We start from the raw sequence: 26,279 nt of genomic DNA, 5'->3' as shown, positions 1-26,279 counted from the left end.
CTGAAAATACATCATGAATGATCTGTACTTAAAAGTAGAATGATCTACAATGAATTACAGAAAAGCATTTCTAAACCTCACATTTACCAGCCATAATCTAAAAATGAATTTAAGGTGTTTATAATGTACAAAACCTAAAAAGATTACTTTATAAAATGCATTGGGAATAAAAGCAGTGATTGACATTTCTTTTATCTATATTGAATAGAAAAAGGAACAAATACAATTGCCGTTTTAACTGATCAGCATAATTTTTTATACATATACATTCTTAATTCAATGTCTGCAACACATCACAAACAGCGGCGTGTTGTTTTACCACCTTTCCTTTTAACAACACACGGCAATCGTTGGTGAACTGAGGACACCAATTGTATTTTTGAAAATGGAATTGTTATCTTTGAGACTTCAGCTGCTTAACAGGCTAGGCTAGGGTGTCTGCTGTCCACATTGTGGATGATGGCTCCACAATGTACAGAAATACTGTATGTAGCATTTATGGGGCCATCACAGAGGCAGGTTACCCATACCATGACAGATGCTGGGATTTGAACTTTGCATTGATAACAGTGGGGATGGTTCTTTTCTTCTTTGCTCAATAAGAATACAATGCCCATTATTTCTAAAAGCAATCTGAAAGGTTGACTCTTTCCACCATGCATCAGCCCCTTTAGATGAAGGCAGCTGTGTTTCTGGGTGATATAGGACTTCCTCTTTCTCAGATTCCGCCGCTGGCGCGTCCCCCACCCTGGAAAACCACTGGGCCCCCCAGTGGCCCCACCACTTGCCGGTGCCAGCGCACTCACCACTCACAATCAACATGAACATGGAAATTGTGATCATCACCATCAATGTAGAATTGATAGATTATAAAAGAATGTGAGAATGAATGTGTCAGTATGGTCTTACCTTGACTTCTCACAAAAGCCAACGCATGCATCCACAAAAACAGAACACAGCTTTGAGTTGTCACACTTATTAACACTCTCCCCCCATTAAATGTGTGTGATGGGCCTGAGTCATTCCTCGACTATCGACTCGACTTCACAGTCCCATGTTGTGCATTTCAGTGACAGGGAATTGAATAATAAAAGTTCCTCCTTTTGCATATTTAGAAGAAACTCTGCATTCAGTCAGTACAATCAGTCCCATTTCTCCGATTGTTCCATTGGGTCCATTTCAGAGGGCGGCAGTAGCTCAGTCCATAGGGGACTCAGCTTGGAAGCGGAGGGTCATCGAGTCTCCATGTGGACCAAGAAAGTGGACTGGCAGCTGGTGAGTTGCAAGTTTGCCTCCAGGGCACTGCCGAGGTTCCCTTGAGCAAGGCAACAAACCCTACTAAATTAGGGACTACTTCACTAGTACTTTACTGCCAACTTAAAGAAAACATTACTTAGATTTATCAGCAGATACAATCACATTCATTACATTTCCAAACTGTTTGTGATGTTTCATAGTTTTCCAAAACATTTCCAGGTCTGGAAAACACCCATAAAAGTCTTGAAACCTCACTCCTCAAGAGCTTTTTCAGGAATTCAGGAACCTTTTCAGGAACATTCACACGTTTCACACCAATGAACCAGGTTCAGGAACCATAGTTTTGTTTTTGAAATAATCACTTTTACCTTTTTTTGTATTTCACAGCGATAGAAAATTTCTATACATAGGCACAAAACTGCGATAACAAAGGCAAGGCATGAGCTCTCTATTTATTTAAATCGTTGACTTAACAAAAATGTATGGATAATTCACACACACATTGGCTCCTGGTAGTGTCTGGATGCTGTCGCAGTATTCTGTATCTCCTTTCTTAACATGCTGAGCTCTAAAGCATTTAAAGATTTTGTCCAATTTAGCTTAGACACCAGAGGAATCTATTTTCAATGGCTTTTTAACCTGAGAAACACCTTGCATTTGGTACAGTTCAATGCTTATTAGTGTCTGTTAAATTTTGTGCATCAGTTTAAATTCTAGCATACCTGATTTAATGTGTCACTGCGTAATTATCATGATTTTTTATCCATTACCTGCAATGTATGAATAGTTTGACAGAGAAGGGTCAATTGTATGAGAACTTTGACAATATAAAATGCAGCATACCTTCTTAAAACTAGGATTTCAATTAGCCATGAAATAATTAACAATAGGAATCTAACCACATACTTAACTTTCAGATTTCACCGTTTTCACTTCCTGTTCCCATCAGAAGGTCTGATAGAATAAGAATTGTAATCAGACTAGATAAATGCAAGTGTGATCTGGACATAACTTGTGTTCCAGTTCCTTTGTGATTACTTACTTTACACAGAAGTCCGCTGTCAAGTCCAGCTTTAAAAGGCAATCGATAAGCAAAACAACAAACATTTGTTACTTCTTCCCCCTCATAAAGGCTTTAGCTTCTGTCTGAAGTAAGTTCATGTCCTCCTTACTGCTGTCCTCCGAGTTAGGAGGGACATAATCTGAGTCATTAGCTACATCTTCGCTGCTGTCATCAATGAAGCTGTCATCATCCTCAAATTCGTCGTCTTCTTCCTCATCGGCAGGAACAGCACGTGTGGTTCGGGCTGCAGACACATCAACAAAATGTTTAGTAGAACGATAATACTCTACATACAAAGCTGTACTTTAACAGGTCCATGGTTTCTTACGTTTGAAGCTATTCAATTGTGCATCAAGTATAAAAGAAAGATTACCACGGGGGTATCCTTGACTTGTGTCGCTATTACCATATATCTGTCGGCCCCTCCTGTATTATCGTTTCTTCAAACATCAACACAATCATTTATAATGGATGACTTTTCACCTCTGCTTGTTACAAGTATGGCACACTTGTTCAATTCACTGCAGCTTTTTTATATAGCCCCAAATCACAACAGAGTTTTATCTCAAGGCACTTTACATAACCCTAAGCTCATGGAGGAAATGCTAGGTTGATGGCTCAAATGTTAAGTTTTGACTGAACAGATGATTTCAGTTGCAGATATTACACAACATGATTGGCTTCATTCTAACACTTGGTCCAGAAATACAGCATCAGGACTATTTTTGGGAAAAATATGGCAATTGGTAATTTTTCAGCCCATGTGCAAAGGTTAAGTGGTGGATTTTTCCTAAAAGTCAGGATTATTCCAGATAGGGGTAAAATTAGATGTTGCAAAGGTGATGTTTGTGATTTTGGGGAATTTCCACCACTATTATTGTGTGAAGATGGCGTGTGATAGACTGGCTGAGTAATGGAATATCTGAACTCTGAATGTCTTTACAAAGTGCTTGTTGTTTATCCAACCATATGTTATCGGATTGATTGGAGTGGGTCGATTTGTATATACAGTATATTGATATACAGTGAATTGATATATTTATATGTCAGAGTTTTGATTGGGGTTTGAACCAGGTGAATGTGGGTTGGATTGCAATAATTGAAAATTAATTATAACAAATATTTATTTTAAGAAGTATTGCAAACATGAGAAAATGTTTCCTTCTAAAATACCATTTACTTTCAAATACAGAATGGCATTGACATGTAGCATGTTTGTGAACCACCGTTAATAAAAAGCTACTTTGAACTGTGAGTTTTGACTTGCGCCCAAGTATGCCAAAATGACTGACCTTTACAATAGTGCAAGCACCCAACGCTTTTGTAATGCCAATGATGAATGCCATTAAGAAGCCAACATTACTTGAGGACAGGTAGATGCAGACCCAGTCTGGCTGTAGCTAGAGCCAGGCTCCAAGTGAAGTAAGAATAAGAATAACTTAAAGTTGGTTAAAAGTTTCTTCTTTTTCAGTTTTGTCAATAGCATATCTTACTACTAAAGCAGAGCATAGTAGTAGATAGTACTATGTGTGGGTGCATCTGCATCTGTTTGTTTCTTTGTGTTGAGTTGCAACAAGCACTATTCCTACAATTGCCAAACTTGCCAAAAACATTAGTTCAGGAGTCCGGGATTTGCAAAAGGTGCTTTTCATTGCTTAAAATTAGCAGTTTTGTTTTTTACTTGCATTACAAAATTATAGTAGTCGGAGACATGAATGGACCCATTCATAATAAAAACAAAAGAGGTCAGCTAGATGGTACAATACTCAAACCCTTGAACTAAGCAAACATCAACTAAACTTAAAAATATGGCGTTCCACAAAAGATCGAAGAATCGCGCTCAATTTGGCATATAGGCAAAGAGGACGGGCTGCAACCCGTCGTATACCTCAAAATGCCTGTAGAAACTTTACAAATTCGAGGACAGAGCTCTTACCACCACCAAGGCCAAATACATGAACAGTAAATACAGTAATACAGTGCTGAGAATGAGCCCCTGCACTTCATGTCAAAATCCTTCAAATAGAAAAATGTGTTTATAGAGTAAAGACATTTATGTAGTTTTAACATATACATACAGATGACAGATTAAAAGAAAAAGTTACCTGATCTTTTCACGTGTTTGTATTCTTTCCTGTGGAGCGGGTTTTTCCTGTGAGAAAAAAAAAGTTGACACCGTTTATTGAGGGGTGAAACTATTCCATCATGTCATGTTTCGCATTTATAAGTTTACAAGGGAATAACAGGCGAGCAGATGATTAGATTGAAATTTCCTTAAAGATAAAATAAAATTGAAGGCCATCTCCTATTGGTTTAGAAATCATTAGAGATATGTTTGTAGTTTGAGTTTTGACTTTTGCAGCTAAATGAAGAAAATCTTAAAAAATATATTGGGGGTTAGGCTTCTGCAAGTGTTATGGTGATACATCATCAGCACACCACCACATAAAAAAACTTAAAAAGGTGGATCTTTCCATTCACTTTTAAAATGGTAAAATGGTGTGGGATATATCGAACCTCCTCCAGGTCTGCTCAGAAGTCCTGTTAGTGAGCCCTGTAATGCTCATTATGTGATATTTTAATCAGAATCTAGAGGTGATGAAGGAGTGAATGAGAGTTTGATCAGCTGAGAAGGAGGGTCAAAATTTACATTAGGGGGACACCTTGAGTTACAGGGGCTGCAGAGGATTTCCAGTTATTAATGTTGATATAGGTGTCTGTCAGAGGTATGATTTGGACCACGAGAGGGATGTGCCAGTGAGGTTGAGGGGGGTTTCAAGACAGGTGATGGTTAATGGTGTCAATTGCAGCACTGAGGTCAAGCAGGATGATGATGTTAAGAGAGTCGGCATCTAAGGAGAGGAGGTTGTTGGTGACTTTCGTTTGTGTTCTGAATCCAAATTGAAATGGTTCATAAGGGCGATTGAGTATCTCTGGAGTAAGACGTGTCTCCTGCAGAATCGCAATCAAATTGTTATTAAACACTTTTGTTTTACTACTGATACCCCGACAAGCTTCCGCTACCGCTCCTTCCCATCCTTCCAATCTCAGAACCGCAGTTTATGCAATTACTGCATTTAAGTAGGAACTAAAGCAGGAGTTATTGGCCCTTGAATTGAAGCTGCTGGAGAACATGTCTCGTTCAGGGCTGAGCTACAAGATATGAAAACAAAATCGGCTAATGATGTTGAATTAGCCACACTGAATTAGAAAAGTGCTAAGACCTTGAATCAAAAGCACATTGCAACAACATGAGATTAGTGGGGATACCAGAGGAAAGCATTGCCATTAATAGCTCTCCTGTAGTTGCTTTGATGAAGAACGCATTCCAGCTGGACAAAGACCTTGGTTGGTTTAGGCTACAGAACCACCCAGCTGAAGCCAAGATCCGGTGAGCTACCACGTCGTACCTGCTAAGTTTCTCTACCATAATTATTATGCCAACATGTTACAAAGTGCTTGAGAGCTTCGACCGATCCTCACCGGTGATATGAGGATCTACTTTTTCCTGGACCACATGCGAGAATCGCCGGGGCTCAATGATGACACATCTAAATGGAGTCTTCTTTGGAATGTCTTCTTAAATTATTCCCCAATACATTTTTCAACTTACAACTATATCTGCCAACGATCTGATTTGAGTTTTTTTGTACTTTGCACAACACAATATTGGCTTTGCAGCTCAAAGTCATAAATCATGTAATGACATTTGCAGGGTGGGCATTGTCTGTGAAAATATGTACCCACACAGCAAACAAGCCAAATTACTGTCAAAAGATTCTTTGGGTCCTCATTAGGAATGTATGTATGTATACTATCCACTTAATGTTTAATTCTTCCCTCTGTGTGCTGCAGACCTGACTTAATTTTTTGAGTCACACACGTAACTTTGGGGAAAAATAATCTAAATTACCACTAGATTCCTAAAATGCCACCAAACTCTTGAATCTTTCACAGAATGTGCAGAATTGTAAAATTAAATTGGCAGATGGCAGATAGATCTGCAGAGCCCGGGACACACAGCGGCGCCCCTCTGCCTGTGAAGCCGTCCTCCACATCAATAAAGTTGATCAGTTAAATGAATAATTGACATGACAACTCTGCATTTGCCCTACCCTGACCTGTAACAGCTGGTGCCATAAGGACATTCTGGTCGGCCTTCTTCATCCATCTCATCCTCATCCTTGTAGTCGGAGTCACCAGGGTGACTGCACTCCTGGAAATGGACAGGGTTTTTCCTAAAAAATAAACAGGGAAGTGATGTGATGTCTTCTGTGTACTGAAGGAGGAACCTATTAGTCAACAAACGTCTTCCCTCAGGCAAAGGTTCTACCTGTCCTGAGAAGGTGATGGCTCTTATCTCATCATAAAGTTTAGAAATGAGATAGATAGATAGATAGATAGATAGATAGATAGATAGATAGATAGATAGATAGATAGATAGATAGATATAGATTGTATTGTATATTGTATTGTTGTGGTCTCCTTTGACATACATTCAAAAATGACTTCATGGAAATGGCAATAAATTGTGGAATCTTGATTTGATCTGAATACCTATGACTGTTCCTTCATTTCAATTATGAAAACGCAGATTTAAAAGGGAGATCGTACCTATAGCATTCCTTCCCATATGGACATGCCGTTCTGTGTGGTAGTTTGGATGGAACAGAGACAGATGCAGAAGCACCACCATCAGACCCAACAGACTCGCCCTCTTTGCTTGATTTCTGCTTCTCATCATCAGATTCACTCGCATCGGCTGTCTGTGCAGGGGCCTGTCTATAGCCTGCCTCACGTGTGAATGTCTCAGCTTCATATACTTCATTGGCGACCTCCATGGTGGAGTCGTCACTCACTTTGGCCTTCTTGGTTTCACTCTGCTGTTGGGATTTGGGCTCCTGGGCAGGAATTGCAGAAAATCAACCAGGTTAAACAGATATGGCCAAACAGGAGTGCCAAACACACAGATGTCAAAAGCATTCAACATAGTCTGAACGATACATTTTAGATTTTATACTGAAGCCATTTCACAACATTGTTTGTCACCCATCCAAACTGTTCAGCGCTGGTTAGTGCGTTTTCAAGCAAACTGGTTTAATTTCTGAAGCTCTGAAGAATAGGTCTGCCCTGGTCAGGTTCTTTCTGTGTGGAGTTTGCATGTTATCCCCGTGTTTGGGCGTTTCCTTCGGGGGTTCTCGGATTTCCTCCCACTACCAAAGACACACAGCTAATGTGATAGTTACAAGATGTACAGGTTAATGGTTGAGGGGGACTGTTTTTGTGTTATAGCACAGTTTTCTTCAGCTTTGACTTCTGATGTAAACATAAATACTCAGGAGAGAGTTTGAAGCGGTTTTAGAGCCTCATAATTACGTCCTATTAAGTCCCACTCGTTTCGATGTGGAGCCTCAAAGCCTTGTCGCCAACGTTATTGTGTTTGGAACAGTCAGGATGAAGTACAAACCATGTTATTAAAAGGGTTAGGTTAAAGAAATCAGAATGTATCCTTGATGGTGGTAAATTTACAGCCTTATAAATTTTGAGGTTACAGAGGTCTTCACAGGTCCACTAAAGTGATCTGGGACTTGAGTTGGTCCCAGTCCAGGTCCAAGTTACAATCGGTACAATTGGGTCCACTCCAATTATGTTAGAAAATGGAGATATGAAATGCTAACATGGACACAGAAAAGCTTCTTGTAGATCAGATTGGTGTTTTTTTGGGTCTGTAAAATGTCCGTCATAAAAGTATGCATGTTGGGTTTGGGTTGGTTCAAGCCCAGAAGTTTGGACCAGTGAAGACCATTCCTGACATTGGGCGGAGCCAGAATTCTTTGGACCAGTGGTTCCCAAAGTGCGCATAGGTATTGCAGTCCCCCAACACTTTGGAGGCGCGACAAGAGCGAAAATGTGTTGAAAGCAGAAATGCTATTACACAGTGAGAGTTTCACGGTATTACACCATTAGATGTTCAATAATTCCACTCTAAAGGTGATTTGTCACTTTATTATCTATTTTGTTTTGTTAAAGAAGTTGCAGTTTTATAAGTTGCAATGTTTAAAATAAATACCAGTGCAGTTTGGAAGCTAACACTGTGTGTGTGTGTGTGTGTGTGTGTGTGTGTGTGTGTGTGTGTGTGTGTGTGTGTGTGTGTGTGTGTGTGTGTGTGTGTGTGTGTGTGTGTGTGCGCGCGCGCGTGCATTGGGGGGGGCACGAAGATTTTCTTATCTACACTGCTTTAGACAATAGTTTGTTATTCTAGAAAGGATGATAAATTGTACCAAAAAAGGCAAATAAAACATCCCACGATAACTCACTTGTAATGTTTTTGTGTCAGCATTTCTCCTCTTCATCCTTGTCTTCCTTCCAAGCATTTCCTCTTCCTCGCTTAGCTCCTCCTCCTCTGCTGAGGAGATTGATGTGTGTGTAACTCGTTTGGTTGTCCTTTGTTTGGTGCTGTTTGAGGGTGTTGCAATTGCTTTATCTTCAAGCTGAGCTGAAGGAATGAAGGTATGGAGAATAACCATTATCTTCAGGTTTAACTGCTTCTTCCCATCACCCTCCAGACCTATCCACATCCCACACTGTTCCACTCAAGCTTTACGAAGATCATCCGAACTGTGCTTCTCTAACATCTGCACCATTTACAGAATTACTAGATTTATTTTCCATTTCAATTCCAATACTTTTCTATTACTTTTCAGCTGTGTGACCAACCATATAAGATAAGATAAGATAAGATAAGATAAGATAAGATGAAATTTTATTATCCCTAGGGAAATTACTGTGCATATTGACGGTAAACTGTCATGGACATGGTCACTGAGAAGCTAAGCATCAATGTAGCACTGAACTTAAGCCATAATAAACAGTTTTGAAGCAAAATATTTAGTATAGTAGTAGTAGAAGTATATACTTCCACCAGTAATATGCCAATATTCAGAGTAAAACAGCAAAGCCTATGAGGAATAAAAAAAAAATATAAAACAAAAAAATACTATAAACAACAAGACCAATGAATTAAAAAACTATGACAACAAGACGATATGGGGATATGGAATAAACAATGAAATAAAATAATAAATAAAATTAAATGATGTGCAATACTCTAGTGATACAGTTCACAGTGTATTCACTTATCACACAAAGGTGAGCTACAGTGTGATGGTGAATGAAATGTTCTTTGCACACAGTGGAGCTGAATGAGTTGAAGTCAGATAAATTAGAAAACAAGCTCTGCTGTCTGTCCAGTGTGTCATGGAGAGGCTGAGCAGGGTTGTCAATGATGGAGAGCAGTTTGCTGAGAGACAATCTACTGATTCAAACAGGGTGTGGCCAATAACAGAAACGGTGTTCCTGATTACTTTAATGATCCTCCTGGCATCCCCATGCTGCTCCCCCAACAGACCAGACCTTGACGACAAGTAAATGGCACTTGCTACTACAGACTAATAGAAGGTCTTCAACATTACTGCATCCTCAGGCGATAGAGCCTGCTCATCCCGTCCTTGAACGTAGCTTCAATGTTGGCCTTCCAATACACTCTGTTGTCTAAGTGGACACCCAAATACTTGAAATCCTACACAAAACCCACCCAGGTAGTCAGTAATCCAGGAGACCATTGATGAATTAATATCCTCAGTAGCTTCTCCCACAGAAGAAGTGGTTGGATGATATTCAAGGCACTGGAAAAATCAAAAATCATGATTCTCACAGTGTAGTACCACCAGTACCATCCAGATGAGAGTGAGCATGCTGCAATAGGTACATGACAGCATCTACTCATCCACACGAGGCTGCGAGGAAGAGACGGTCAGGAGAGAATTTTACCTGTGGCCCCAGGTGGGCCAAATCCAGTCTCTCCAGTACCTTCATTAAATGTGCAGTAAGGGCGACTGGTCATTGAGGCCAGATGCTGTGGCCTTCTCTTTTGGATACAAAATCACCTGTAACATGCAGCTGCAGTCTAGTACACCAGAGTTAAAACTGAACCCTGTACCTTTAGGTGTAGAAGCAGGCCTTCCGGGAGCTGCTACAGCTGTCATCATCCACCGAGGTAAAACTCTACTCTTTGGGGAGATGATCCTCTGGGGGTCTTCCATTTCTTCTGAAAGTGCAGATTCACCCTTTGAAACACCAACAGAAACGTTGAAGGCAAATGTTAACAAAAAGGGAATAACTTTTTTATGTCAGTCACAGTCATAAGTCCTCTTAGTTTGAACCACCTAACCGCGTCACACAACCTTAATTAAAAAATATTCAAACATAATTATGTGCTGTTTTCCAGCGCATGCGCCGTTGGTGCCCTTGTAGCGGGCAGGTCCGCTCAGTCACAGAAAAGGGTAGGTACGCTAAATGTGGTTGAGCCAACAAGTACACTCTCTGATGATGAAATGTACATGACGTGCACCCACGCACACGCAGAAGTATAACACAGCCTTCAAAGAGAAGACACTGCTGCAACTATGGGGATTCAGAAACATGGCGGTTGTTAATAAACTTAATGTATGAGACGGACACAGTGTACGGGCAGTGAAACAACGTTTGGCAACCTTTTTTGGTGTACAGAGGATGCTTTTGAGATCAGAGGGGAGCTCAGACTGAGCCTGGACAGAAAGCAATAGGCTTGCAATTGACACTGCATGTTTTGCACATGGAATTGTCATGTCACATAGGCTGGCAAAGGCTGGCACCTTAACACATTACCTGTAGGAGGGGCCATCTAAAGCCCTTTTCACACATAGATCATTGCATAATACTGGGATAACCTTTCATGCATCGCTAGTATTCAATCATGCAACTATATGCTGGAATTATCCCGCCTTCCTTGTTTTGTTTTTATGCAAAACATGCCACACCCATGGCGGGATGGACAAGGCGATGGACAGTTTTTTGTGATCTAATTGAATCAGAACGCCACATTCGAAACATTAAAAAGAACATTAAAAGAGCATTGGAGCTCATATACAACACTATTTTGTTCTCAACATTTACCACTAAAGCCACTCGACTTGTCACTGATTCAAATACGTCATCAGCGTCTGGAAGCAAGCACGCTAAAAGAGGTTACAATATTGCCTATTTGCATACTGGGTAAGCTATTAATAAAACACACAAAATGTTATTTCAGTCCGAAAGTAAATTTGGGTGATGCTTTCAACTGTGTTTGCTTTACATGCCCACCCAGTAGATTTTGATCATTATTTGTGTATAACAGCATATATTTATGCTGTGTAAGTCTGTGTTTATGTCAACCTGAGGTGCAACAAAGTATTCTTGCCATGAGGGCTTTGTGCAGGAATTACCCAATGTAATCACCAGACCTGGTTGGAAGTTCTGTTGGGAACATTAGTTTGTTCCATGAAATGCTGGCTCCTCTCCACACCTGATGACACAGGTTCATCTTGGGCAGGTGTCTGTGCCTGGTCCTGTCTGATAGGAGGAGGTGTCTCACCCTCAGTCTGTTTAGTGGGAGATGGTGAGGGATGAGACGGGAGATGAGGCTCAACATCTGGCTCTGAAGAAACAGACATGTTGTCTTCCTCAAATGCCTGGCTGTTCCTACAACAAAAAGACACCGTGATTAAAATCCATATCCAACATTAAAGACGCCTTCAAAGTTAACAGGTCAATCAAACTAAATATTTTCAATGAAATGATATAAAGCCCTTTTATCATTATGCAAGTGGTACATAAACAATAAAATTTAAATTGTTGCAAATTACTTTTTTTTGTGTTTACAAGAGACTTTCATGATTGTCCAGTCTCTTGTAAAACTTTTGATTTTTAGATGGGGATGAGCCTATTTTGAAGGTTAGAGCGGTGGGCACATTTCCTTGAGCGTCCTTTCCAACCCTTTTTGTCTTAACTTCTAACGAAACCCAAGCACCGGAACAAAGCAGAGGCTGGGCAGTGCCAAGTGCACTTCATTGTATCCCTTCCAAACGGGTTAACAACATTTCGCAGGTGATATTCTCACCAAGGGTCAGATTTACTAAGGTTTTGCAGGTCTTTTACAAGTCTTAACAAGACAGGACTTAACATGATCTTTTGTTTGGATGGAAAAGGAAATGTATACATATGGCTAGCTAAGGCTGACTTATCGTGGCTGGTCACCATTGCAGCAAAGGTAGAATAGAATAAAATAGAATAAATGTTATTGTCCCCAAGAACAAATTTATTTTGGTCACAGTGCTGCAGTCCTTTGCTTTACTACAAACATCATAAAAACATAGGAGACATTTGAATATTCATTTGACATTGACACAGTTTAAAAAGAAACCAAAAAAATAAAGTGCTGCATAAAGTTATTGCACACTCATGCTAAATCGTAGTTTTAGCTTGAGAGTTCAGCAGCTTGATGCAGGTTGGAACAAACGATAGCTTCAAGCGGTTAAGAGGTTCAAGAAGCTCACATTGAGCCTGTAATAATTGTTCTTGCTTGATGACTGCCCTCTCATACAGGCTCTGTATGGGCTATTCTTTCTTCCCTTTTACCTTCATAGCTGTTTTGTGCATGCTGGCAAGCCTGCTTTTCAGTTGAACTGTTAGATTGCCAAACAATGTTGTAATCCGAAGATCTTCTCTTGGATTACTTGGTTGAATGTCAACATGATCTGGCTGCTTACTCTACACTGCCTCAGTTGCCTCAGAAAGTAAAGTCTCAAAAAGTGTCTTAAATAGCAGCAGTCCTTTCAAATCAACTCACTGCCGCAGCGATCATTTACATAATCGGTTATTACATAGGCCGCTCACTGAAAACATGCGACACACAGACATTTGCGGCCTGGACAGTAATTTCAGTGATTTCTCTCTTGCTGTATGCCTGTAGAGGATACGTTGATTCTTTACCTTAACATTATAGGGCATATTGAAAACTCCTTTTCGGTGTGAAAATTATCTTTGCCCACACTAGTGTTTCCAAATATTGCCACGAATCCTTCTTGCCCATGTTTTATGTTTTGCCCAAGTGGCATTAGCCAAGGCAAAAGACTACATAAACCGACATTTTACTTCATGTTGGTCCTTAACCTAAATTAATTTATGACTCATTCAACCCCATACAACCTGGTCTAAAAGGATAGTAGATTGGACTTTAGTTAACATTTCAGTGCAACTTCTTCATCTCCATTTGATTCAATTCAATTAATCAATGTCGAAGGAAATTGTAGCAAGTAAGAGTCATCTTCTGATCGTCATAGAGAGTAATAATACAGAATAGAGCATGTATTTCATATAGCTTATATGCTGATATGAGTACCTGGGAGTGCTGTCACCTCCACCCACTGCCTTCACCTTGTAGATTAACTTCCCTGGCAAGAGAGAGAAGAAGACTCCATGATGAAGAGTGTACCAATGGCCTTTGTTCAGAGGCTGAGGGTCGTCATCCAGAGATGACTGAATGAAACAGGGGTTCAGGTGGGTCTAAAAATAAGGATAAAACAATTACTTATATATATATATATATATATATCCAAAGATAAACGGCATCTATCACCAACTATAAAAACAACACATTAAGTCAATGTTAAGAATATACAGCCCATAAAATGTTTTAAATTCGCTGGTCTAGACATTTTTGCTAGATTTTGCTTCCATGCACATTAATTAAACCAGTGGCGAAACTTGAAGTGCTGCAAAATCTCAATCTAGATAATATATGTGGACAAATATCCTCAACCTGTATCCTATTATGTGCTGTAATCCTAGTTTTCGGTGCATTCCCACCTTTGTGTGAACATGTCCACTTGTGATCAGATGTATGATGCATTATGCATAATACACTATCTTCCCTGAAATTGAATGCCGTATCAGATTCAGCATACATTTAAGCAAAAATGGATGTTGCTTGACCACCGCTCGCATTGTGAATTGGATCTCTGTTACAATGAGCCAGACAGTTAAACAGTTTTCAATTGATAATTTCATTTACTAAAGGAAAAAAGTTATCAAACACAAACTGGCCCCATGTGAAAAAGAACAGGCTCCCTGGATTACCCAAGATACTTGGGTTCAATTAGACAGCCCTCCCCCGTCTAGCTCCCGCCCATAAATGATAATAAATCATAAATGCAGATCTTGAAATTATCAGCTAGGCACTGGCCACTTATAAAAAATCATTCCAACTTTATGGGCAACAGTGTCTAACACATCCAGGGCAGAAAAGGTTTCTCAAAGGTAGACATTCTGCTAACAATGCACAAAGGCTTCCTGTGACCAAACGTTCTTTGTAGTTTGCAATGTCAGGGGTCTAGCTCGGGCTGTGAACGTAATCTGTGTGTTTATGAATACTAATTACCTCTGACAAAGGATAATTGTGTGGTAATTGATTGCTGTATGATGTACAATTGTTATGTCTTCCACACATTCTTGAATTTCCCCAGGTGGATGAATCTATCTATCTATCTTTTTGTAAACAAGTGTCAATCATGACACTGCATTTATACCAGAAGGTGTGTCATACAAGGTGGTTGCATACCAGTTGAGCACACGTTTGACCTGTCACCATGGCCGTGGCGTAGGATCAGTAGGTCACAATAGCTTCAGCTTGCTTATGCTACCTTACATTAGAAACTGCTAAACAAATGATGTTCTCAAACTAAATGGATCCTGTATACACATTGTTAAAGAATAAATGGTGCGCAATCCAAAGGTATACGCCCTGGACCTTTGCTTGTTTGTAGTTTGGAAAATGATGACATGAATTATTCAAGAGAAGTCTTAAAGCAAACTTACTGGTTTCAGACGCAATTGTCCATTCAGGTTCTCCAACAGTCCGTGATGTCTTGACACTCTCTTATCACTGATCTGAGACATGGAGAAAATCAAATACAAGGGGTTTCAGTCAAAACAAACACACTCAGCCTAAATCTACTGAAATCTATTTAGTACTGGACCCCAAAAAATGATGTACAGCTCTGGTTATGGGAATTACACAAGACCTCCACCTCCCTTTAACAAAGTCATATTGGAGACAGGGTTGCATTCTTCATTAATTCTTAATGTGACAATAACTATGGAGCTTCGGTGACCAAAACAGCACCATATGAGTTCACAGTGCAATTTCCCAACGTCCTAAGCACAAGCTACCCACGTGCTTCTGAGCAAGCAGAAAATAACAAAACGTGGTTTAAAACCCCCCCCAAAAAAACAGTGTATAGAGAGCAGACTTGAAGTCACGTTTGCACACATATTGTATAAACACATGTGTTGTATGTGTAATTCAGAGAGAAATATGCTTTGGGCCTGTTTTTGGAAGGGTTGTGTAAATGTGCACAGCACGAATAATGGATGACATGTGTCTACACAGAGCATGAATACAAAAAATGTAGGCTTTGCCCATGACCATTAGGGCTGGGCGATATGGGCTAAAAGTATTCAGCACAAAACGTTTCTCTCCCTTGCTGATATTCCATATATATGCAACTCAATATTAATTGACAATCACTCACACAGTTTTGTGCATTCACTCTATATCTCTGTATGGGTGCAGTTTGAGGTTAAATAGATTGTTTGTGCTTCCAGTTTGGGTAGTTTTTCTAATTTTTCATTTTTTTTATGTGTCGTAATTCCGTTAATTAAACCTACAGACCGACTGCTTCCATGAACACTTCCACTTAAGGCCCCAAATATACTTCAAAAGACTGTCTAGCTAAACTTTATACCATAGATTTTTTTTCTTTTCCTGGCTGTAAATGGCCCAGATACACGATTGGCTGTGTCAGATTGCCATCAGTCATGTTATATTAGGACTGATGCTACTGATACTAACAGTGGCAAGTGTCAGAAGAAAAAAACAAAGGTTTACCTCTGAGACACTGCACAAAAACACCAACAGAGTCTGTACAAAAAAATATGAAGCATACTGTGGCCTTTAGGCTCCCTCAACAAATTTCTTGACATCAAGCAAATGTTACAGCCCCACATGCAATTGAACCCCCCCCCCCCAAATTCTTTTGATTTACTTTGGTCTAAGTCGAGGTGTAACATACTGTATGAAAACGTTAAAGGATCTCACTGCAATAAAAATTAAGTATATACATGCACTACATCGTATATTATAACTATATGTATCTGTATGTACATGTGGATAGCAATGTTCTGTGCTCAGCTCCTCCAGTGATTAAAAAGGTCACACTTCACTCTTCTCACTGCTGTGAGTTATGTTGTAAGAATTCATGTGAACTCAGAGGTGAATACCTGCTAACGAAACGAAACGAAACGAACCGAAAGTAAAGACAGGAACACTCACTCCCAGGAGAGGACCCCTTCCGAGCACCGTCTGCCCCGGAGGCAGGAGGATGGGCTCGCCGCCGTCCACTGGGCTAAGACTGTAGCCGGACATCAGCTCTGCAGTCGGACAGGAGGGAGCGTCACTCTGCTTCGGCCTCAATATTTAGAAAGAAGTTTTTACTGAAGCCGAACGAAGCTCTGGGGGACTGGTAGGCGGTTATGACAGATGGTTGTAAAGCCTTTTCGATTGTTACCGTTTCCGAAAGGAAGACTATTTGGCCGAAGCCTGGTCAGTCAAGTACCAGCATGAGCATTCAAAACTTCCGGGATTCACCGCGCATGCGCAGTAGTATAACGCTTCTTAAAGCGTAGCTATTATGTGATTGGTCACAAATTATAATGTCGTATCTTATCTATCTATCTATCTATCTATCTATCTATCTATCTATCTATCTATCTATCTATCTATCTAGTTGATTCTCGGGAACTGGACTTTGAAGTCCAGTAGCTTTCTTTAAAGTCAACTCTCCTTAAAGAACTAGTCAGAATGATGAAGATTACAATTACATTTTTACTTGTCAGATTTTTTAGATATATGTAATGATGTCAAATAAACACCTTTCCAGTATATTTTGATTGTTCCGAACACACCACTGAACAGGAAGCACAGTCTCTTTTTTTGTAGTGAGAGGATGGGGCACATGAGCTGATTTTGCTCTCTATCCTTCTGTAACCCCTCAATATTAAATCCACTTCTCTGGCCTGCGGGCTGCACACTCAATGGGGCCAACAGTCTGTTGGCTGTTTTCCAGCTCTGTTGCTCCTGAGCTGTCCCAACATTAGACAACTTCTTGCCCAGAGGGACACCGGGTATGTCAACATGCAGGGCTCTGAGGATCCTGATGCCATCTGCTTAGAACAATAATAAATTAAATATAATAATTATTCATAAATATACCCAGAGAAATTAACATCCATACAATAAAAGGGTACTTGCTGAACAATCATACACTTTTGCATATCATAAGTGTAGGATGATTAAATGCCTCTCCCACAGGAATATTCAGGAAATTATTTGACAGGAAGTCCCTAAAATAGTCCCTAAAACAAGTGTTGCAGGAAGTGGAGCTTTAAATCCAACACTGTTTATAGTGTGTTCAACTATACAACTGGAGGAAGAAAAATACAAAACAATTTAGGGTGAATAAGAGTAATTATAAATATATATAGATGATTATTTACATTTACAATACATATCAGGCATATCATTTTTTAATATACCTATATGGACAGATAAAGTGATAAAGGTAGCAGAAGAAGTGTCTCTCTTCTTCAAGTGCTATATATACAGTAAATTACATTGATGCAAATTTTACATAAATGAAAAATGTGATAGAAAATCTCTACAATAGGTATAATACAAATGTGTAAATCCAACATGTAGGTTAAACCAAGTTTCAGTGATATTTCAGTGATATTAGGGCCTGTAGAATAGAACAAATTAGCTCACAAAAACTAGTACAGGAAGAATGCCAGAACTGTTTGTGCAGCACTTGTTGCCGTTAGTAGGGTCGCTATAGAGCCATGTAGTCTTACAGTATCTTTCCATCCAGTAGATGGCAGTAAATTAACTGTGTGAGGCCTGTCAATATAAGAAGAAGAACAGATTGCGCATGCGTATCAGCCCCAGTGACGTCAGGCTGTTTGTTTTTTATTTGTAGGCCATTTAAACCGTCAGGCGTCAGAGACGAGGGAGGAGAATTAAAGGTACCGCACGATTCTTACAACCTATCTCTTTAATTAGGCAGACCAACATTTGCCCTGTAAAGATTCCGATCGCTGCTGGCTAGTTGTATTTATGGTAAACGGGGAGAACACGGTGGTCCCGTCTAGAGTCCCGTGTACCTGGACGTGACTGACATTCAACATTCAAATCTGCTTTTTGTTGAATTCCCCTTAATAAATTCAAATATTATTTTACCAAACCTAACAGTAAAGTGCGTATTTTAACGCTGAAATCTGATCATTTGTCGTTTGGTTCCGCGTAGATCTGTCTTCATTCTTCGAAATGTCAATGGGCAAGGAAGGAGCACCCTAGAACCATGGACCGGTGCTACAAAGCACGATTAAGGGCTTAGTTGACGCTCAAGTCTGATCTTTGCCTGTGGTGGAGTTGACTCACTTCCAATCGCAGTCTGTCGCTTAACTTATGATCCAAGGCAACTCTGGTCTGGAGCAAGCTGCAAAATGTATTGGAGCTTAGTCGGGCTCAAGTATTAAGCACCGCCTCTTGACCAATCACCTCGTTTTGGCGTCACGTTCCTGCAGGGTCCCCGTAAAGTATTTGGGGGTTCCCATGTAATGCAGGGCGAGGATAAATCGACTTAATTTAGCCAAAGACTTTCTAATACTAATGCGACAGGTTCTTGGCGGAAGGTAGGACAGTATTTATGTACCTGTCTTACTAAAACAATACTAATGAGAACAATGCTCAGCCTAAAATATTGATAACAAGTGATATTTGATCAACAACACAAAGGAATGACACTGAAGACACTTGTATTTTGCAAATTAAGTCAAATCCAGCTTTATTTAAAGTGTGTTTAACGTGAATGGCTCAGTGCACTTTAGAATAGAAGCATAGGCCAAACAAGCTCCTCTGGTCTAAATTGACCGTTCCATCTCGTTCCTCTAGTCACTTCATCCGCATTCGCGTGTTTCTACTCATAAAGTGAGTTTTATCCATTTTAAGAACTACTTCAGACCTTGTGTATATGAAAGTCGCTAGTGGTAGAGAAATATAACAGCTCAAGCTCTCTTTTTATTTCAAACCTTAATCAGCTTGTCTTGTCTACATTCCTCTATTGGTCTACACATGGTTAAATTACTGTTATTATTTAATTGTCATTGTTGTAATTAAAAAACATACCTATTGTTCTTATGCACAGATTTAGACCCTTTTCAATGCCTACTTTGATCAATGAGACCCCAGGAGTCTACAAGCACAGTATGATTGTTTGTAGCCTTGTGAAGGATTTGTTTGAGGTGGTGTACCTGCATCACTGTTTTTAAAGTCTGTTTCTTTATATCCTTACCAAATTCTCTATTTATATCTTGATTTGCTACCACGTTACACAGATTGTGCCAAAATTCATTATTGTTCCCTATCTGTAGCCACAGCCTTGTCTGGCGATCGTCCTCGTGGCCCATTGTAAAGTTCACCTTCGTAACTCTTCACCAACTTGAAAAGACTCTTTTTGGACTGGTAAAACGACTTCCATCAAGTCCCCAGGGCCAATGCTGTGTTGTTTTTCACATAATACTGTCTCAGTATGAACTGACAGGAAATATACCACTTTACAAACAAAAGCCATTTAAAACATTGAGAAACTCATACAATTCACATAGGTGTTCAACAGACGGGCTCACTTTTTACTTAATACAAGTGTGCATTTTAAATTTCATCAGTTAAAACATTCTTCCCAGCCAAAACACAGTAACATGCAATCATGTGCAATCTTTTATTTCATTTTGAAGCTGACACTGCCATTTGAGAGATAGTTTCTCTGATTCAGCGTACTTAAATTGTATTTTCCTTACAATTATATACAGAGAATGTGTTTGTACTGTACTCACCTTATTATGTTTGTTGTATAACTTCACAAAGTGACCCAAAATTAATTGCAGGAGGAGGTCGGTTCATAGTTACTAATGTTCGTGAGTCAGATGTTCGTAACTCCGGTGTCATCTGTCTATACTTGCGCAGCCCTTTTACCAAAGCACTCTACACTGACTTCACATCCACCCATTCAATAATGGCAGGGGCGAACCATGCAAAGAGCCAACATGTACATCAGGAGCAGTTAGGGGTTCAGACTCAACAATACTTTCATAGGCTCTCTAGGAGAGACAAGAAAATAAGGGGGCCACCACACCAAAATAAAGTCTCCATGAGTAAATAGTGGAAATAAAAAATTGTCAATTAGTTCCTGCAACTTACAATTTTTCCTTGATCTTGTTTAAAAGGTTTGTTTAGTAATTTAATTAATTTGCAATATCATCATTTGTTTTATTAATAATTTTACCAAGATTAAATGTTGTTTGATTGGAAAATTGTCTCTGATCAATTTATTGATAAATACTGCTTCTCTGTCAATGCTAATGGATGGTAATTCCATCATTGATGAACTGCTTATCTTCATTTTCTCGTTCATAGAAATCATGTAAAGAACACGCACGCACGCACGCACGCACGCACGCGCGCACATTACCCTTTTCTTGCTTTATGATGAAGCACATTTTTGTACACATTCAAGTGTGAGTCGTATAAACACCATAACCTTCTGATTTAGTGAACAGGGCTTCAGATGAAGCATACTCAGCCGTCATTGCTTTTTATTTTAAATGCAACAGATAAATTATGTCATGTTATGTGAGCCGCTATGTCTAATATAAGACTACTCTATTGTTCTACACAGGTTTTCCAAACTGTTGGACTCTGAGCTACTATGCAACATGACCCAACAACAACCTCGTCTGCCATTATTTACCTTTGTAAAGGAAGTCCCTCCCTGATTTCTCCCAACAACACTTGCCATCACAACTTTGGTGAAACACTGCCGATAGAAATGAGCATGAAGATCTTCAGTGAGCTGGATGTTGAGAGCTTGTGCAGTGCCTCGCTGACCTGCAAGCTATGGCATCTCATTATCACACAAAACCAGCAGCTATGGAGGAGACAATGCCTGCTGGTGAGAGCCATTTGTCAGAGAGAGGTTGACAATGACCGAAGAGATGGATTGTCTTGGAAGGTGGGTAAACTTTTGAGAGAACATTTTGATGCAACTACAGTTTGACCAGTAAATTAACAAAAAAAATCTTGCAGTTATCATGAACCTTAAATGTATCATTGTTAACGCTAGTGCAGTGGTTCCCAAACTTTTTCTGCTGGGCCCCCCCTTTGTAGATAAGAGCTCTTTAAAGATCTTTAGCTTCCAAACTGGAATTTATTTCAAACAATGCAATTCATAGAACTGCAACTTATTATTTAACAAAACAAGTGACAAATCAGCTTTACAGTGGAATTGTTAAAAGTCTAACAGTGAATTTTCTCTCTTGTCGTGCCACTCCCCCCCCCACCCTCACACTCCTTTTTTTTGTATTTGTTTTTATTGAAGCAAACATTTTACATGACGCAAACAGTTAAAGGACATTTTGGAGATATTTTTTTATATAGAAGAGGGGTAAAGCTCCTTTTATGGCTTTACAAAGCTAATCATGATGCAGAAACAGTAGGAATGTTTGTGCAGATATTAAAATATCTACATCTGGTAAAATTCAACCTCTAACCATCGCCTAGAGACTAGGAGTGGCATGAAAATAATAAAGTGATTGTTCTGAATTATCACATATATTCATATTTGTTGCATCTTATCAATGTAAAAGATCCTCCAAGTTTGACCTCTTAGCTCCTTCCCTGTTGCGAGACAAATTTTGTGAAGGTCGCACAACAACACGTTTGTATCAGACCTGTAGTTTGTTTGCTTTGTTCTTTTCAGAGAATTATTCAGAGAATAATAAAATACGTTGTTTCACTTGACTGCTCATTCAATTTCCGGTTCTGTAAGATAAGATAAGATAGGATTAGATAAGATAAGATAATCCTTTATTCGTCCCACAAAGGGGAAATTCACATTGTTACAGCAGCATGTGAGGATGAAAAAACACACCCTATGGACAGAGATAGTTAACTGTGTTTTATCTGACTCCATTAATACATTAGAATGGCACTATGATTTAGTGATGCTAATTTAGCTTTACAGAGAGGCATGGTACAAAAGAAGTGAGATGAATGGTGGATAGTTTACTAACATGAGCTGATAGCTGACATTACAGTTACAGTTACAGTTGCAATAGCTGAGTGTAAAACAAGATCTAAAAATAAACCAGTTAAACAAATCAGGTAATGATGGTCAAAAAGAAGAGAAGAATGGAAAAGGAGGTAGAGAGAAAGAAAGAGCAAGAGAAGGAAAGGATCAGGGAGAAAGAGAAGAGCCAGGGAGACAGAGCCCCAGGTCAAGAAAGTATAGAAGAGAGCAGAAGGTAGCAGAGCGCAGACAGAAGAGAGAGAGCATTTTTCACAATGGCCTCTTAAATATCCTTATCCTGGACATTTACATACTTTTGCCACAACCAATGAAAGACATCAGCTCTTTGGACAACAGAATGAGAATTGTATCTACTACTTTGTCCCCTCGCCTAGAGGTCAGTGGATTGAGACAACCTTCCTTCACCATTTGCGTATTACATGGCCCTCCATGCAACACCAAGGTATGAGGTGTGATCTGAGAACATTGTTATTCCTTTCTGTGGTTAATGCATCACCCTTGGCCTTTGTAGAAAATTAAGTTAAGGTTAGCCCTGAGATTCCTTTGCAGTCCCTGCGTAAACACTTATTAGAAACTGGACAACAACAGACCCAAGCACAGTTACATTAACACAGGAACACAACTAAATAAAGGCTTAATTTTGAGACGTCCACAGAGGTTTAAAGCCAACAGGCCAACTGGGAATGTCCATTTTGGTCTTACAGTAACCCTTAATGGTGGATCAAAACTTGTTAACAAATGTCACATAATTGCAAACTGTTTTGTAATTGGTCAGAATTGTGCCGAAAGTTTGGATTTCTGGTTTGCCTTACCTGGAAAACGTATCTTTGCCAAATCCACCGAAAATGAAACATCAGCAGTGTGTCCTTATCCTATGCTTGCTATTCTCTGGCTGTTTGGTAGGTCAACAACACATTAATTTTAAACGAGAATCAAGGCTAGGTCTTGTCTTGTCTTGTCTTGTCTCTTGTCTCTATGGAGTGATTGCAAGGTGATGAGAACACCCTCTAGGTCACAGGAATCCGGCCCTCATTTTATGTGGCCCGCGAGCGCAAATAGCTTTTAAGTGCAAAATGTCCGCAAACTACATTTCCCACAACGCATGTAGATCTTGTGTCCCGCAAAGTGACGGCATCACGCCACTAAAATGCAGCGTTTCCAGATCAGCGCTTATCGAAGGTGATTTCCCGACGATAGATTCTCTGATATTTTAGTGAATGATTCTTTCATGTTATCCGTCTGTGAACGGCTTTTCTTACGGTCTTCTGGTTCGATTTGCTCTCCCCAGCTTTCCACAGTCGTATCCAAATCGCTCTTTTACGTTAATTTCCAGCTTGGTGCTTTTCAGTAAATGCTGCGTGTTTGTTTTGGAAATGTCTTTGAATATTTTGCCTTTTACTTCTCTTATTTATTATAATTTCTCTTCAGTTTCTCTCCATATAGCAAGCACATTATTGTTAATTATTATTATTTCTCTCCTGTATTGTTGTCAGTGAAAGCAAATTGTAACTGTTCAGGCAGAGTTAAACTCTCTGTTCCTCCAAGACTTTTTTTGGAGTTATCCATGGATAGTGAGTCAGTTCAGTTCACATTTGTACACATATGTAGAAATGTATGTACATTTAAAATCATTTCTAGATCTTGACAAGTTGTTAAGTAAGTAAATAAGTATCGCTTCAGGCAAATGAATGAGGCCATACTTCTTCATATCGCAGCCAGAGAATGAGCGTTCAGATAACATTATTGCTCCATGCATTTGTATCCGTATCCATTGTTTGTTTTTATCGGCGCCGCTTCACAGTTTGCGCTAATCAGCTTGTCTGACGCATCGTTAGCTTGGCTAGCCACTAGTTTAGCGTTACAAGCCCAGTTGTGAGGGATTTAACTATTAATTATTATAATTATAATTATATTGTAATTATTATTATCATATTATATGATGGTTATGATTGATTATTATTATTATCATTATTGTATTTTATTATTATTATTAACAACGCAGGAGAATGAGCGATTGCCCGCTGCTAGGTAGGAGAACCATGGCCACACTCCTCCCTTTGCCACATGCTACCTATGTGAGCATCAATAAACACAAAATATAGGTCAGAGCTGGACATTGAAAAGTGTCAGTCTGACAGCTGCAACCCCGATTTGAAAATATCTGCAGCACAAAGCGAGCCAACACCAGTCACTGGGGGGCGCAAGAAAATATTCTTATCCACAGAAGGGGAGCCCTTCAGAAATTTGGGGAACAACTGACTTAAGAAATTTCAGGTTGTTCATCATATGTTTTGTAAAAAGATAGTTAAATAAAAGTTTTTGCAAAAAACATTTGCAATATGAACCTGTACTTCATTGCACTAAAACAAAGGGAACACTTGGAGTTGTCCATTTACATCCATTTATAGGTTATTATGCTATGATTTTACTAATCCAGCCCACTTGAATCCAAATTGGGCTGAATGTGGCCCCAACTAAAATGTGTTAAAAAAAGTCCCATAACTGTACACTCATTGTCATGTCAAATGCTTTCTTCAATAAAAATATATTTAAGAAAAAAATAGAAATCCAGCAAAGCTTACAATTGTTCTAGACACCTTTACCACATTAGTTACCCAGGTCCAGCAGTGTACAGAATAAATAACATTATGCAGTGCAGACCCTGTATCCAGTATCCAGTGGTTTCCTTGTGTTTCTATGGTTACCTTGCCCTCTTGTCTCCTGTGGTTCCCCTGTGTCTCTCTGTGTGTTTGTTTGTGTGTCTGCGGGTGTAGTCACATCTTCCTGCTCCTGAGCTCCTCCACCAAGTCTTCATCCATCACTTCATCAGCTTCTGCTATATATCAACCGTGTCTTTCCTCTCAGTCTTCGCCAACTTATTCTAATAACTACTGTAGATATAGCTCTCTTAGACCAACTTAGCTTAAGCTTTGTTCTTCGTACCCCATCTCTCCAGAGTCTGTGTGCTGCCTTTTGGGTCCACTGAAGCTTTACTGAAAACTGCATCTTTCATCTTAAATGAGTGGGCTCCCTTCTTTGTCAGGATGCTGCAGTACTCTGACTGCTTCCTGTCTTTTCATTTTGCTGCAGGTGACTTTAGTGAGGAACTATACAAGAAGCTGTTTGAAGAGAGACTGGTTACGAGGCCGATACAGTCACGTGCCATCAGCAGAGGTGCTAAATGACCGGAAGATGGTGGATCTGGATGCAGAAACCTGGGGCGAGATTCTGCAGGCCGAGCTGGACAGATGACAGTTCCTTCAGTGCCACATTTAATGATACATTAACTTATACGTATATGTGTGTGTACATATAAAAATATACACTTTTATGTCTTTCATGATAGCATACACAGGAATTAATTGTAATAACCATTCTTATATTGTAATTAAATATAAGAATGGTTATGAGGTAAAGGAATGATTATTGGCTATCTATATATAATAAATAGAATATAATGCACAAAGTCAGTCACTTTGTTTTGCAACCAGCAGTGTGCTTGTCCAAAATTAATCAAAGTAGATAAACAATTTGAGTCGTAAATGTCTTGAAGGATGCACAACAACACATTTATAAGAGAATGTTCCTGGTTCCTGCTTTTCTTCTCACAACAGGAAATCGGTTGATGGATGAATTGTTGGGTGATCTATCACACTCGTAAAATACAGCATATATATACATATATGTACATATCACTTTAAAGATGTGATTAAACTGTGTATGGAAACAGTTGGTAAGATTCTGCCTTTCTCTGTTTATTACTGAGGTCTTGTGTAATGGCAGTATACAGTTTGTCCACCCATTGATTAAATAAATGCACGCAGAGGTGTCTTACTCTG

At 39.4% G+C, this 26,279-nt stretch overlaps 2 protein-coding genes across 2 annotated transcripts; one reads left to right on the top strand and one right to left on the bottom strand.

The window, feature by feature from the left end:
• Positions 1-275: 275 nt before the first annotated feature.
• Positions 276-16,945, bottom strand: aplf (aprataxin and PNKP like factor). Its single transcript, XM_076148136.1, has 10 exons — positions 16,572-16,945; positions 15,056-15,127; positions 13,581-13,744; positions 11,644-11,881; positions 10,320-10,446; positions 8,638-8,816; positions 6,935-7,221; positions 6,442-6,558; positions 4,426-4,472; positions 276-2,564 (listed from the first exon to the last, which is right to left on the bottom strand). Exons 1-10 carry the CDS (start codon positions 16,662-16,664, stop codon positions 2,368-2,370), a joined length of 1,521 nt encoding a protein of 506 aa, XP_076004251.1. The 5' UTR covers positions 16,665-16,945; the 3' UTR covers positions 276-2,367.
• Positions 16,946-18,233: 1,288 nt separating this feature from the next.
• On the top strand, positions 18,234-26,172 carry fbxo48 (F-box protein 48). Its single transcript, XM_076148224.1, has 3 exons — positions 18,234-18,319; positions 21,031-21,363; positions 25,531-26,172. Exons 2-3 carry the CDS (start codon positions 21,061-21,063, stop codon positions 25,690-25,692), a joined length of 465 nt encoding a protein of 154 aa, XP_076004339.1. The 5' UTR covers positions 18,234-18,319; positions 21,031-21,060; the 3' UTR covers positions 25,693-26,172.
• The last annotated feature ends 107 nt before the right edge of the window (positions 26,173-26,279 follow it).

Source organism: Genypterus blacodes, unplaced genomic scaffold, assembly GCF_046128005.1.
Source record: "Genypterus blacodes isolate CSIRO-AG114 ecotype Tasmania unplaced genomic scaffold, CSIRO-AGI_Gbla_v1 ptg000039l_1, whole genome shotgun sequence".
NCBI lineage: Eukaryota > Metazoa > Chordata > Actinopteri > Ophidiiformes > Ophidiidae > Genypterus > Genypterus blacodes.
This window is presented reverse-complemented; position numbering and strand designations above follow the sequence as displayed.

Excerpts from the sequence above, each read along its gene's own strand:
- aplf (XM_076148136.1), bottom strand. The coding sequence starts at position 16,664 with ATGTCCGGCTACAGTCTTAGCCCAGTGGACGGCGGCGAGCCCATCCTC. Across the intron at positions 6,559-6,934 it reads TATGGGAAGGAATGCTATAG|GAAAAACCCTGTCCATTTCC; the intron begins GTACGATCTCCC and ends TTTATTTTTTAG. Across the intron at positions 4,473-6,441 it reads TATGGCACCAGCTGTTACAG|GAAAAACCCGCTCCACAGGA; the intron begins GTCAGGGTAGGG and ends TTTTTCTCACAG.
- fbxo48 (XM_076148224.1), top strand. The coding sequence starts at position 21,061 with ATGCAACATGACCCAACAACAACCTCGTCTGCCATTATTTACCTTTGT. Across the intron at positions 21,364-25,530 it reads GAGATGGATTGTCTTGGAAG|GTGACTTTAGTGAGGAACTA; the intron begins GTGGGTAAACTT and ends ATTTTGCTGCAG.